The sequence below is a fragment of the Choloepus didactylus genome, chromosome 11 (genome assembly GCF_015220235.1).
Source record: "Choloepus didactylus isolate mChoDid1 chromosome 11, mChoDid1.pri, whole genome shotgun sequence".
NCBI lineage: Eukaryota > Metazoa > Chordata > Mammalia > Pilosa > Megalonychidae > Choloepus > Choloepus didactylus.
Window position 1 is genome coordinate 47,562,684 of NC_051317.1, and position 15,430 is coordinate 47,578,113.

Here is a 15,430-nt window from a genome sequence, read left to right on the forward strand (position 1 = left end):
GTAACTATTCAAATGTTTGGTGTAACTTAACCAAATCTCTGTTGGTTGTTTCTTTCAAACCTAGCAGGAATCTCGTCATTTCTCACTATCTCCATTGCTGCAATCATCATTTCTTTCTAAGATTATTTTCATTGCTACATATAGTGTTTCTTTGTCAAAAATCAGAGTTATTGAGTGAATATGGGAAAACACCAGACAACCTAAATAATATTAATTGGACTGAATGTGAAAATATTTCTTATAGGTTAAAATAAAAACGGGTAAGACATAATGTAGTTTGGGGCATGCATAATGTACTTTTTGAGAGACAGGAAAAAAAATACTACATTGAGTTTCACTTTTTTGCCTGCATTCCATTATTGGAAATTCATAAAATTTGCCACCGTCATGATGGAAATAATCTCCCCACTTCAAATGTAACAATGAATCTGCCCTTTAACACGTTTACACATTCCTTCTCCATGCCACAATCCAACCAAAGAAAAACAGCATGTGCTGAAGATGATGATTTCTTTTTCAAAATTTCAACAAACTGTTCTCTCCCCTTCTGCAACCCTGTTCTGCACATATCTATTTAATATTGCTAATAGGCTTTCCTTCACATATATTTCTCTTTTTCCCTGTTAATTCTTTTTTACTTTCGTCCATATAAACCCCTTCATTATTTCCTTTCTTATTTTCTACAGTCTTCCAGTGATTAGAACTTATTCACATCACAATTCCTCTTCTGTGATTCAACTGTCTCTGAGGATGTATGAAGCTGATATTCATATTCACAGAAAAGTTATAAAAGGGACAGCATCAAGCCTGATGGGGTTAGAGTTTGCTTCTTTTTCTTGTCTTTAAATTAATATTTTGCCTATATTTATAACAAAAATTTAAATTACAAATAAACTGGTAAGAATTTTTTAAATGCTTTAATTAAATTAATAAGCATGATCTTAACAACAGAATATAAGTGTCTGTAGAAGTGAATAGTTCATAGTCACTTCGTCTATTTATTTTAACTTAAAATATTTCTATTAGAAGGAAAATTAACATTACTTTTCAATTTTTATTTTTATTATTTCTGTTCTTTAACTACAGTAAACTATCCAAAAATTTGTTTATGTACCTTTTTCAGTTTGATGACTCCTTCTTGTGTATCCTCATTTGTGATAATGTCAAACAAATTTCCCCCATCTCCTGGCACAATATTGTATTCAATTTCTGCATTTTTTCCAAAATCAGGATCCACAGCTCTTATTCTTCCAATAGCTGAGCCAACAGGAGAAGACTCAGGAACTTTCAGATGGAAGATGCCTGAGAAGACATATGTAATTCACATTGACAGAGGAGTTAGTAACATACACAGTAAGATTATCAGACTTGACAGTCTCTAGAAAGTAAATCAAAATTAGAACACAGTAGGAAAAAATGGAAGGGCAATTTGCTGCCAAGTTAAGGATTATGACTTGGAGTAATAACTTCACTTTTCACTTCAATATGTCCTACTTTAGAATTTCAGTTAGGCTGTATATGGAGAGTTGGGTATGTTAAATTAAAATTACTCTGAGCAAACATTTTACATGCTAGCCTCATCTAAGTGTATAAAATATCAAAAGTGAGCAGTGGGAATGTCCCTGAAATTAACTGGTGCCATTTGAGCAGAATCCAATTTGTGAGACATAGATGGAAAGAGACAGAAAGCTAGAAAAATGATAGATACATGGATGATAATAGATATAGATAGATAGATAGATAAATTTATAGAAAGTTACAGATGTTTCCTAAAACTATTTACCCACTAAGTATAAATCATTCAGCTAAAAATAAATTTGTAACATATTATCTTTGTATGAATCCATGGTGTTTTTACGTGTTTTATATTAAAGATTAAGATTCAATTTTTATCTAGTAAATTTTACTGGGCATCCTGCTAGATACTTTCATGCATATTTTAAATCAAGATATAAAGCTCTTTCCCTCAAATCACTAGCATTTAAAAAGAGAGAAGTAAAATGCTTACTGTTACCACAAGGTGGAGATCCTACCTTAGTATAAACTTGATACTAAATTTTAGAAATACTAGAATAATCTCTATCTATATAAAACATAGAAAATTGTAATATCCCACAAAAGTGAAAATACAGATATAGTTTTTTTTAAAGTTACTTAGAAATTTTTAAAAGTGTAACAGAAAGAAAAATATATAGAAGAGTCTGTTTTACTGATGACTCACCAAAGCAAAATGTTCATTGGTTAAACAATGATCTCCTCTAATCAAAATAAAGAAAATAAAAGAAAAGGAGGAAATAAAAATACAAAAAAGAATATTAAATGCAAAAGTTTCAATTTTGATGTTGGATTTACAGCTGTAATTTCTATTAATAGATTATGAATTACATTTCCCCATAAGTTTGTTTTGCACATCTAGTTATTTTATGGAAATTCTGTTGGGAAGGCTGTTGTCTAGTGAAGTTCATTCAACAAACGACATTAAAATATTTCAATTATTTGTTTTAACAAAATATGAGAAGGGGCGGGGCAAGATGGCAGACTGGTGAGCTGTATGTTTTAGTTACTCCTCCAGGAAAGTAGGTAGAAAGCCAGGAACTGTGTGGACTGGACACCACAGAGCAATCTGACTTTGGGCATACTTCATACAACACTCATGAAAACGTGGAACTGCTGAGATCAGTGAAATCTGTAAGTTTTTGTGGCCAGGGGACCCGCACCCCTCCCTGCCAGGCTCAGTCCCATGGGAGGAGGGGCTGTCAGCTCCAGGAAGGAGAAGGGAGAAGTGCAGTGGCAGCCCTTATCGGAAACTCATTCTACTAATCCAAACTCCAACCATAGATAGACTGAGACCAGACACCAGAGAATTTGAAAGCAACCAGCCCAGCAGAGAGGAGACAGGCATAGAAAAAAACAGCACGAAAAACTCCAAAATAAAAGTGGAGGATTTTTGGAGTTGTGGTGAACATAGAAAGAGGAAGGGCAGAGCTCAGGCCCTGAGGCTCATATGCAAATCCTGAAGAAAACCTGATCTCTCTGCCCTGTGCACCTTTCCTTAATGGCCCTAATTGCTTTGTCTCTTAGCATTTCAATAACCCATTAGATCTGTGAGGAGGGCCCTTTTTTTTTTTTTAATACTTTTTTCTTTTTCTAAAGCAATTACTCTAAGAAGCCCAATACAGAAAGCCTCAAAGACTTGCAATTTGGGCAGGTTAAGACAAGAGCAGAACTAAGAGAGGTCTGAAACAAAAGGCAATAATCCAGTGGCTGAGAAAATTCACTAAACACCACAACTTCCCAAGAAAAAGTGGACACCCCCCATAGCCCGGAGCTGCCCCAGAAAACACAGTGTGACAGAAGTGCTTCAAATAACAGGCACACACCACAAAGCTGAGCGTGGACATTAGCCTTCCCTGCAACCTCAGTTGCTTGTCCCAGAGTTGGGAAGGTGGAGCAGTGTGAATTAACAAAGCCCCATTCGGCCATCATTTCAGCAGACTGGGAGCCTCCCTAAACAGCCCAGCAGCCCAGAACCACCCTGGGGGGAAGGCACTCACCTGTGACATAGCACAGTCATCCCTCAACAGGGGACCAGGGGGTGCACGGCCTGGAAGAGGGACCCACTCGCAAGTCTCAGGAGCCATACGCCAATACCAAGGACTTGTGGGTCAGTGGCAGAGACAAACTGTCGCAGGACTGAACTGAAGGATTAAACTATTGCAGCAGCTTTAAAACTCCAGGATCACCAGGGAGATTTGATTGTTAGAGCCACCCCCCCTCCCTGACGGCCCAGAAACACGCCCTATATACAGGGTGGGCAACACCAACTACACACGCAAGCTTGGTACACCAGTTGGACCTCACAAAACTCACTCCCCCACTCACCACAAAGGCAAAGCAGGGGAGAACTGGCTTGTGGAGAACAGGTGGCTCGTGGACGCCACATGCTGGTTAGTTAGAGAAAGTGAACTCCACGAAGATGTAGATCTGATAAATTAGAGATAATGACTTCAATTGGTCTACAAATCCTAAAAGAACCCTATCAATTTCAGCAAATGCCAAGAGGCCAAAAACAACAGAAAATTATAAAGCATATGAAAAAACCAGACGATATGGATAACCCAAGCCCAAGCACCCAAATCAAAAGACCAGAAGAGACACAGCACCTAGAGCAGCTACTCAAAGAACTAAAGATGAATAGTGAGACCATAGTATATGGGATACAAAGGATATCAGGAAGACCCTAGAAGAGCATAAAGAAGACATTGCAAGACTAAATAAAAAATAGATGATCTTATGGAAATTAAAGAAACTGTTGACCAAATTAGAAAGATTCTGGACACTCATAGTACAAGACTAGAGGAAGTTGAACAATGAATCAGTGACCTGGAAGATAACACAATGGAAAATGAAAGCATGAAAGAAAGAATGGGGAAAAAAATTGAAAAAATCGAAACGGATTTCAGGGATATGATAGATAATATAAAATGTCTGAATATAAGACTCATTGGTGTTCCAGAAGGGGAAGAAAAGGGTAAAGGTCTAGGAAGAGTATTCAAAGAAATTGTTGGGGAAAACTTCCCAAATCTTTTAACAACATAAATACACAAATCATAAATGCTCAGCGAACTCCAAATAGAATAAATCCAAATAAACCCACTCCGAGACATATACTCATCACACTATCAAACACGGAAGAGAAGGAGCAAGTTCTGAAAGCAGCAAGAGAAAAGCAATTCACCACATACAAAGGAAACAGCATAAAGACTAAGTAGTGACTACTCAGCAGCCACCATGGAGGTGAGAAGGCAGTGGCACAAGATATTTAAAATTCTGAGTGAGAAAAATGTCCAACCAAGAATACTTTATCCAGCAAAGCTCTCCTTCAAATTTGAGGGAGAGCTTAAATTTTTCACAGACAAACAAATGCTGAGAGAATTTGCTAACAAGAGACCTGCCCTACTGGAGATACTAAAGAGAGCCCTACAGACAGAGAAACAAAGAAAGGACAGAGAGACTTGGAGAAAGGTTCAGTACTAAAGAGATTCGGTATGTGTACAATAAAGGATATCAATAGAGAGAGGGGAAAAATATATATGACAAACATAAACCAAAGGATAAGATGGCTGATTCAAGAAATGCCTTCATGGTTATAACATTAAATGTAAATAGATTAAACTCCCCAATTAAAAGATATAGATTCACAGAATGGATCAAAAAAAAAAATGAACCATCAATATGTTGCATACAAGTGACTCATCTTAGACACGGGGCACAAAGAAATTGAAAGTGAAAGGATGGAAAAAAATATTTCATGCAAGATACTGCCAAAAGAAAGCAGGTGTAGCAATATTAATCTCAGATAAAATAGACTTTAAATGCAGGGATGTTTTGAGAGACAAAGAAGGCCACTACATACTAATAAAAGGGGCAATTCAACAAGAAGAAATAACAATCATAAATGTCTATGCACCCAATCAAGGTGCCACAAAATACATGAGAGAAACACTGGCACAACTAAAGGAAGCAATTGATGTTTCCACAATAATTGTGGGAGACTTCAACAAATCACACTCTCCTATAGATGGATCAACTAGACAGAAGACCAATAAGGAAATTGAAAACCTGAACAATCTGATAAATGAATTAGATTTAACAGACATATACAGAACATTACATCCCAAATCACCAGGATACACATACTTTTCTAGTGCTCACGGAACTTTCTCCAGAATAGATCATATACTGGGACATAAAACAAGCCTCAATAAATTTAAAAAGATTGAAATTCAAAGCACATTCTCTGACCACAATGGAATACAATTAGAAGTCAATAACCATCAGAGACTTAGAAAATTCACAAATACCTGGAGGTTAAACAACACACTCCTAAACAATCAGTGGGTTAAAGAAGAAATAGCAAGAGAAATTGCTAAATATATAGAGACGAATGAAAATGAGAACACAACATACCAAAACCTATGGGATGCAGCAAAAGCAGTGCTGAGGGGGAACTTTATAGCACTAAACACATATATTAAAAAGGAAGAAAGAGCCAAAATCAAAGAACTAATGGATCAACTAAAGAAGAAAGAAAATGAACAGCAAACCAATCCTAAACCAAGTAGAAGAAAAGAAATAACAAGGATTAAAGCAGAAATAAATGACATAGAGAACAAAAAAAAAAAAAAAAACAGAGAGGATAAATATCACCAAAAGTTGGTTCTTTGAGAAGATCAACAAGACTGACAAGCCCCTAGCTAGACTGACAAAATCAAAAAGAGAGAAGACCCATATAAACAAAATAATGAATGAAAAAGGTGACATAACTGCAGATCCTGAAGAAATTAAAAAAATTATAAGAGGATACTATGAACAACTGTATGGCAACAAACTGCATAATGTAGAGGAAATGGACAATTTCCTGGAAACATATGAACAACCTAGACTGACCAGAGAAGAAGTAGAAGACCTCACTCAACCCATCACAAGCAAAGAGATCCAATCAGTCATCAAAAATCTTCCCACAAATAAATGCCCAGGGTCAGATGGCTTCACAGGGGAATTGTACGGAACTTTCCAGAAAGAACTGACACCAATCTTACTCAAACTCTTTCAAAATATTGAAGAAATTGGAACACTACCTAACTCCTTTTATGAAGCTAACATCAACCTAATACCAAAACCAAGCAAAGATGCTACAAAAAAGGAAAACTACCAGGCAATCTCCCTAATGAATATAGATGCAAAAATCCTCAATGAAATACTTGCAAATTGAATCCAAAGACACATTAAAAAAATCATACACCATGACCAAGTGGGGTTCATTCCAGGCATGCAAGGATGGTTCAACATAAGAAAATCAATCAATGTATTACAACACATTAAAAATTCAAAAGGGAAAAATCAAATGATCATCTCAATAGATGCTGAAAAAGCATTTGACAAAATCCAACATCCGTTTTTGATAAAAACACTTCAAAAGGGAGGAATTGAAGGAAACTTCCTCAATATGATAAAGAGCATATATGAAAAACCCACAGCCAGCATAGTACTCAATGGTGAGAGACTGAAAGCCTTCCCTCTAAGATCAGGAAGAAGACAAGGATGCCCGCTGTCACCACTGTTGTTCAACATTGTGCTGGAAGTGCTAGCCAGGGCAATCCGGCAAGACAAAGAAATAAAAGGCATCCAAATTGGAAAAGAAGAAGTAAAACTGTCATTGTTTGCAGATGATATGTTCTTATATCTGGAAAACCCTGAGAAATCAACAATACAGCTACTAGAGCTAATAAACAAATTTGGCAATGTAGCGGGATACAAGATTAATGCACATAAGTCAGTAATGTTTCTATATGCTAGAAATGAACAAACTGAAGAGACACTCAAGAAAAAAATACCATTTTCAATAGCAACTAAAGAAATCAAGTACCTAGGAATAAACTTTACCAAAGATGTAAAAGACCTATACAAAGAAAACTAAATAACTCTACTAAAAGAAATAGAAGGGGACCTGAAAAGATGGAAAAATATTCCATGTTCATGGATAGGAAGGCTAAATGTCATTAAGATGTCAATTCTACCCAAACTCATCTACAAATTCAATGCAATCCCAATCAAAATTCCAACAACCTACTTTGCAGACTTGGAAAAGCTAGTTATCAAATTTATTTGGAAAGGGAAGATGCCTCAAATTGCTAAAGACACTCTAAAAAAGAAAAACCAAGTGGGAGGACTTACACTCCCTGACTTTGAAGCTTATTATAGAGCCACAGTTGTCAAAACAGCATGGTACTGGCAAAAAGATAGACATATAGATCAATGGAATCGAATTGAAAATCTGGAGATAGACCCTCAGATCTATGGCCCACTGATCTTTGATAAGGCCCCCAAAGTTACTGAACTGAGTCATAATGGTCTTTTCAACAAATGGGGCTGGGAGAGTTGGATATCCATATCCAAAAGAATGAAAGAGGACCCCTACCTCACACCCTACATAAAAATTAACTCAAAATGGATGAAAGATCTCAATATAAAAGAAAATACCATAAAACTCCTAGAAGATAATGTAGGAAAACATCTTCAAGACCTTGTATTAGGCGGCCACTTCCTAGACTTTACACCCAAAGCACAAGCAACAAAAGAAAAAATAGATAAATGAGAGCTCCTCAAGCTTAGAAGTTTCTGTACCTCAAAGGAATTTGTCAAAAAGGTAAAGAGGCAGCCAACTCAATGGGAAAAAAATTTTTGGAAAACCATGTATCTGACAAAAGACTGATATCTTGCATATATAAAGAAATCCTACAACTCAATAACAATAGTACAGACAGCCCAATTATAAAATGGGCAAAAGATATGAAAAGTCAGTTCTCTGATGAGGAAATACAAATGGCCAAGAAACACATGATAAAATGTTCAGCTTCACTAGCTATTAGAGAGATGCAAATTAAGACCACAATGAGATACCATCTAACACCGATTAGAATGGCTGCCATTAAATAAACAGGAAACTACAAATGCTGGAGGGGATGTGGAGAAATTGGAACTCTTATTCATTGTTGGTGGGACTGTATAATGGTTCAGCCACTCTGGAAGTCAGTCTGGCAGTTCCTTAAAAAACTAGATATAGAGTTACCATTCGATCCAGCGATTGCCCTTCTCGGTATATACCCGCAAGTTCGGGAAGCAGTGACACGAACAGATATCTGCACGCCAATGTTCATAGCAGCATTATTCACAATTGCCAAGAGATGGAAACAACCCAAATGTCCTTCAACAGATGACTAGATAAATAAAATGTGGTATATACACATGATGGAATACTACACGACAGTAAGAAGGAACGATCTCGTGAAACATATGACAACATGGATGAACCTTGAAGACAATGCTGAGCAAAATAAGCCAGGCACAAAAAGAGAAATATTATATGCTACCACTAATGTAAGCTTTGAAAAATGTAAAACAAATGGTTTATAATGTAGAATGTAGGGGAACTAGCAATAGAGAGCAATTAAGGAAGGGGGAACAATAATCCAAGAAGAACAGATAAGCTATTTAACATTCTGGGGATGCCCAGGAATGACTATGGTCTGTTAATTTCTGATGGATATAGTAGGAACAAGTTCACAGAAATGTTGCTGTATTAGGTAACTTTCTTGGGGTAAAGTAGAAACATGTTGGAAGTAAAGCAGTTATCTTAGGAAAAAAAAATATGAGAAAAATTAATCCATTGTGATTTGTAAAGATTCTGCCAAATCCTTTCTTTTTCATTCTGAATTTTTTATAGATCCTGTAGTTTTTTCACAATCAGAACCAAAACTTGGTAATTTCATATTTCATTATTCCTAGTGACAGTTAAAGCTTGCTATCTTTTGCCTGCCCTCCAAAAAAATAAAATAAAATAATCCACCATTTGGTGTTGTAAATCATGTTAAAATATGAATTACTTACATCCAATGGATATCACTTTAAAGGAGCATATGTTTGGTCTCAGTAGAGCTAAATATTCATCTAAACATTGTCTGGTTCCGTGTACAAGACAGAAGGTATATTTTACAGGGGTCCAAAATAGTTATGCTTATAGTTAATCAATTTAATTAATTAATAATATACATGCCTTCAAATAGTATATGAGTTCTTTCTATAAGAACACCTTTAAAATGTTAAACAAACAAACAAACAAATCTACATAGACAAAAAAAATGCCTAGTGGCAAATGGATGGATTACGAAAGAATATTGGCTAAGAAAAGTTCTGTTAATTGACCAAACTGGCAATTTCTTGTGGGACAGTATTATGTTTCCTAAAGTTTTATTCCCTAAACATGTAACACAGTAGCCGACACATGGAAATGCTCAATGTTTTCTGGACTTAAAGCAGGGTCTAAACTTACTCCCACTGTCTATAAGGAGGATAAAGACAAATGTTCAAGGAGAATCTGTCTGATTTAAAACAACTATGACTACATTAGCTGAACCTCAATGTGGATTTTATGACCTAATTTCTTTCTAGCGTGAGTGTTTCACAAAAGGTAGATGAAAACCAAATATTATGTATATTTATCAAATAATATAGCTATGGAATACTAACCACTTACTATAAAAAGCAAAATGCTTGTTTCCACATTATATATGTGTGTGTATAATCTGAATATACATATTTATATACTTATATATGATCTGAACATTTCATTGATAATAATTAACAAGTACGATAAATATACTACCAGTCTGTTGTGGGTACTCCTGGGATATTAGCACATATAATGATGCCTGAATTCCTATTTAATGTTGACACACTTATTTAAAGTTGTACAAACTTCTCAGTGCCACATTCCAAAGAACAAAGTCAAGGCCAGAATATTGTTGCTTGAATTTTTCTTTATAAAACAGGGGAATGGAGGTATTTGTTAATTAGTGTGCTGTAAAACTTCCTGTCTCAGGATATTTATTTAGGAAACTTACAACTAAAATTATCAAGTAACTAGCTGACAATGGGAGATTTGAGAGAGAGGGTGAGATAGCAAGTGTAGTAAATTTCAAACATGGCCAGAAGTGTGCATCCAGTGGGGAGCAAGATATGGAGGATGGGATCTTTAGGAAAATATGCGAATCTAACATAAAGGGCTTGGGATATCTTTGCTTGTTCTCTTCAGTATGGTAAATCAGATCTGCCTGTCTGCATGCTAGGTTTATAAGGCAGCTTTTCATTTGAACAGTTAAAAGCAAAAACATTTAAAAATCATTGGATAACAAGGGAAATATATACAGTCTGGGGTCATCTCTAAGGGATTGCAATTAGTGAGGGTAAAGAGTTTAGCCGGAATTGAGAACCTATAATATAAGAAGTATTTTTAAACTCTGTAAAGGAATCTGAAGGACACCAGCTAATGAAGAATACAGATCAAATAGTCCCCTTTGTCAAGACAATATGCTGAGATATGAGTTTCATGTTTTATAAAAGAATATTTTATGAAGATGATAACAAGAAATGTGAAGACAGCTATTCCTTATAGTACTCTATCAATATATATTAAATAGTAGCTTTTTAAAAGGGTGTCAGCATAAAGTTTGCCCATAAATTTCATTATTGTCTAATGGCATTGGAAAACTTGTGATAAATTGAGATAGTAACATTGTCTAAAATAAATGGACTCAACAGCATTCCATTAACTTGCCCTCCCCAATATTAGGATATGATAGAAGTAAAACAGTGATTCACCACTTACATATTTTTGGGGTGTATTGAAGTTTTAGTGTATATGAAACACCAGTATGGAGAACACTGGATTTTCTGTTCTTTTCCTAGCACACTTACATTTTCAGAAGGTGAAAAATATATTCATTAAGAGAAGTATTCTTAAATAAAATATTGTAGTTGGTAATAAAGTTTACAGACTATGGAACAAGTCAGTGAAAGTAAGCATTAGTCATGTCAGATTTTTCAGGTTTTGTCAGTTTATTTCCAATGACTTGACACTTTATCATTTCTAGAAACTCAACAGAATTAAAGCTGAAGTCATTCAGATTAATTCAAAACTCTGAAGTAATCTTCAGTTATGCCAAAGTCGAATCACTTGTGATGTACTAGGTAATTACTCTGCCATCCTCCTCTAGATTTTCTAGTATTCACACACATGAAATATCTTAATGGCACTACCTGTACAACACAGATTAAGAAATAAAACATTTGATAGAAAATTATTGTGTAGTCGATAAGAATATATATTCATTGAAAGCACACACTATGCTTAACAAAAATGCCATTTTAACATTGAAAAGGAGAAAATTTTGTTTGTTGAACTCAGGTGCAATGTTAGTAATCAAATTCTGTAACTTCTTACAGATAATCTTTCATGTTAATTCCACAGGCAAAAGTATATTTTACTCAGATATAGGCTGATTCAGCATTCTGTCAGAACCTATACCATTTGAAAAATTATACTTTAGCAAGGGAGGGGGCCAGGGGTTCAATGATATCTAAGGAGAAATTATATACAATGTATTTTCCTCACGTTTTTTCTTTTGAAGAAATTTCCAAGTATTGAAGAAGACACCAAAAGAGATAACATTTCTCAAAAAAATTTAAATTAATGTTAGAATTTACACAGATTATGGAAATGAAATAAATAGTTATTAATTATACAGTATACGAGTAACAACACATGATCATTCAGCAACAAGAACAGTAAGTAAAAAGATGAAATCCATTGCAAATTAAATTTTAAATGCATTTTTATTTTGTTTATTGCACTATGTAGTCTGAAGTTATTTTAAAACATATAAGAAGTAAATGCCAAAGCTTACATAAAACTTATCTTTACACTACAAGTAACTAATTCATAAGTAATTAGAGTTTAAAGTAACTAAATATACCTAGATAATATTAGATATATGTGAAAGTTAAGTAGAAATCACTTTAAATTCATAAGAATGTTAGGCATTTTTACAAGCTCAACAATATCTCTTTGAGACAACCTAAGTAGACCATTAATTGAGGAACTACATTTAGATTTAAAATTCAAAAAATAAATTCAAAAAATAAAATTCAAAAAATAAATTCTGTGGAGAATGCAGGGGTATTCGCCTACCCCACCTCGATGGTTGCTAACATGACCACAGACATAGGGGACTGGTGGTTTGATGGGTTGAGCCCTCTACCATAGGTTTTACCCTTGGGAAGACGGTTGCTGCAAAGGAGAGGCCAGGCCTCCCTATGGTTGTGCCTAAGAGCCTCCTCCCGAATGCCTCTATGTTGCTCAGATGTGGCCCTCTCTCTCTGGCTAAGCCAACTTGAAAGGTGAAATCACTGCCCTCCCCCCTACGTGGGATCAGACACCCACGGGAGTGAATCTCCCTGGCAACGTGGAATGTGACTCCCAGGGAGGAATGTAGACCTGGCATCGTGGGACGGAGAACATCTTCTTGACCAAAAGGGGGATGTGAAAGGAAATGAAATAAGCTTCAGTGGCAGAGAGATTCCAAAAGGAGCCGAGAGGTCACTCTGGTGGGCACTCTTACGCACACTTTAGACAACCCTTTTTAGGTTCTAAAGAATTGGGGTAGCTGGTGGTGGATACCTGAAACTATCAAACTACAACCCAGAACCCATGAATCTCGAAGACAGTTGTATAAAAATGTAGCTTATGAGGGGTGACAATGGGATTGGGAAAGCCATAAGGACCACACTCCACTTTGTCTAGTTTATGGATGGATGAGTAGAAAAATAGGGGAAGGAAACAAACAGACAAAGGTACCCAGTGTTCTTTTTTACTTCAATTGCTCTTTTTCACTCTAATTATTATTCTTGTTATTTTTGTGTGTGTGCTAATGAAGGTGTCAGGGATTGATTTAGGCGATGAATGTACAACTATGTAATGGTACTATGAAAAATCGAAAGTACGATTTGTTTTGTATGACTGCGTGGTATGTGAATATATCTCAATAAAATGAAGATTAAAAAATATAAAAAAAATAAAAAAAAACATTAAAAAAAAAATATATATATATATATTGTCACCAAACTGTTGATTCAGTGATTGAATTCAGATATGTAATTATTCAAATAGTGATCCTGCATACTTTTGTTTGTTAACATCAAATTTCATGGAAATATAGTGCTGTTCTAGAAAAATAATATTTATATAATTTCTTAAGCAAATGTAATATTATGCCAAAAGTGATTCTCACTTTCTATATATTAAAAAAAAAGAAAGCAAAAGAAAACAATATATCTGCACCAGTAAAAAGGAACTTTATAAAAGCCATGTACATGCTAGAGCCACTTATTAGCAGTTTGATCTTGGAAATAGTATTTAACCTTTCTTTACCTGATCTGTAATTTTGGAATAATAATACCTACCTTAGAGATTTGTTTTTGAAAAATTAATTATGGAGTAGTGCCTGGCACTTAATAATTATTATATATCATTACTATTTTATTTGTAAAGAATATTCTACAGATCAACTCTCTCATATATATAATAATATTTTCCTGTAAGCGTGGCAATAGGCAGTAGGAAATTGCTAAAGAGAAGAGGAGATTAAAGAAATGGAGGTGTGAAAAGAATTCTGAAAAGTCATTTTAATTTTAACTTGAATGTTTTTATACATCTTAAAAATTGGAGGTGTCAGGAGTAAAAAATATTTTAATGGTTGAAGAACATTATCTGCCCTCTATTTGCTAAAAAGCCTGAAGCTATGAGTATTTTCAATAAAAGTAAAGTAATAGAAATAGAATCCACAGGAAAGAACCATCCTGATAATAAAGTTGGATTCAAGCTGGATTTTAGGTAAGAATACTAAAAAACAGTGAAGGAAATCTCCCAGAGAAGGTTACTCTTGCTAATTCTTAGAGTGATCCTAGAATGAACAAACTTTTTGGAAATGTGAAGTATCTGTTATCAAGAACTTTACTGTATCCGTTAAAATACTTCACCTTATCTAGGTTGTAATTTCTCAGTCTAGATTTTATTAATTAAATACATCACTGAATATGAGTTGCCATGTACACAACATCCAACATTAATGGATTGCATTTTATAAATTCTATATAACCACAGCAATATTTCTTTCCTCTGGGCAATGAAAAATTCATTCCTCCAAACTTTCTAGTTCTGAGCAGCCAAACACAACACTAAAATTTAGTGCTAGCTATTGAATTGCCCTTTCTAAATTGGTTTGAATAGTAGACTGTTAAATTTCCAATAACTCAGATTTTTAATATGTGATTCAACTAGCTTTAATAGCCTCTGCCATGCAATGACAATGAAAAATAAAAGACAGTATCTATCCTTACGGCCTTTAGGCCTAGTGGTGGTGATAGACACTAACTTAATGATCACACAAAGTAAAATTGCAAAGTATCATCAGTGCTATAGAATAATACACATTACTATTCAAATTTTACATGTTTCAAACTGAGAATCCGAGTCAACAAGATGATGTTGGGTCTGTGGAGTGAACTGGTAGAGAATATTCCAAATTGAGGAACCATATGTCAAAGCAGACATGACCATATTATCCTGTTTTCCCAGTTTTTTGTTTTGTTTTGTTTTGTTCAGTTACTCCCATTGCGACCTATCATCTTTAATATCAGAAGTACTTCCAGTATATGTATCCCTCTACATAAATCTATTCATAAATCCATTACCTTATCCTTTCTTCTTTTCCCTTCCAACTTAGAGAGTTTCTAATTTAAACATCTTATTGATCTATGGCCTATACATCTATCTTGCTCATATACTTTTGTTGCTACAGTGTGACAAAAAATCTAATCCTTGATAAAGACAATTTTCTTCCTTTTCAAGGGGGAGCTGCAGTTAACTGATAAAAAACAACAAAAAAAAGGCAGATAGATACCACTATAAATTTTGATCACTAACCTCAATTACACTTTCAACCCTGCCTGCAAGCCACACAAATAAGCAAAG

The 15,430-nt window shown here is 34.8% G+C and overlaps 1 protein-coding gene across 3 annotated transcripts in view; it reads right to left on the reverse strand.

The window, feature by feature from the left end:
• The window catches only part of CDH12 (cadherin 12), a 1,151,516-nt gene that overhangs the window by 105,758 nt on the left and 1,030,328 nt on the right, over positions 1-15,430 (reverse strand). For all 3 annotated transcript variants that reach the window (XM_037799128.1, XM_037799130.1, XM_037799129.1), the window contains one exon: positions 1,115-1,302. In XM_037799128.1, coding sequence (XP_037655056.1) covers positions 1,115-1,302 — 188 coding nt within the window. The remainder of the gene's footprint in view (positions 1-1,114; positions 1,303-15,430) is intronic.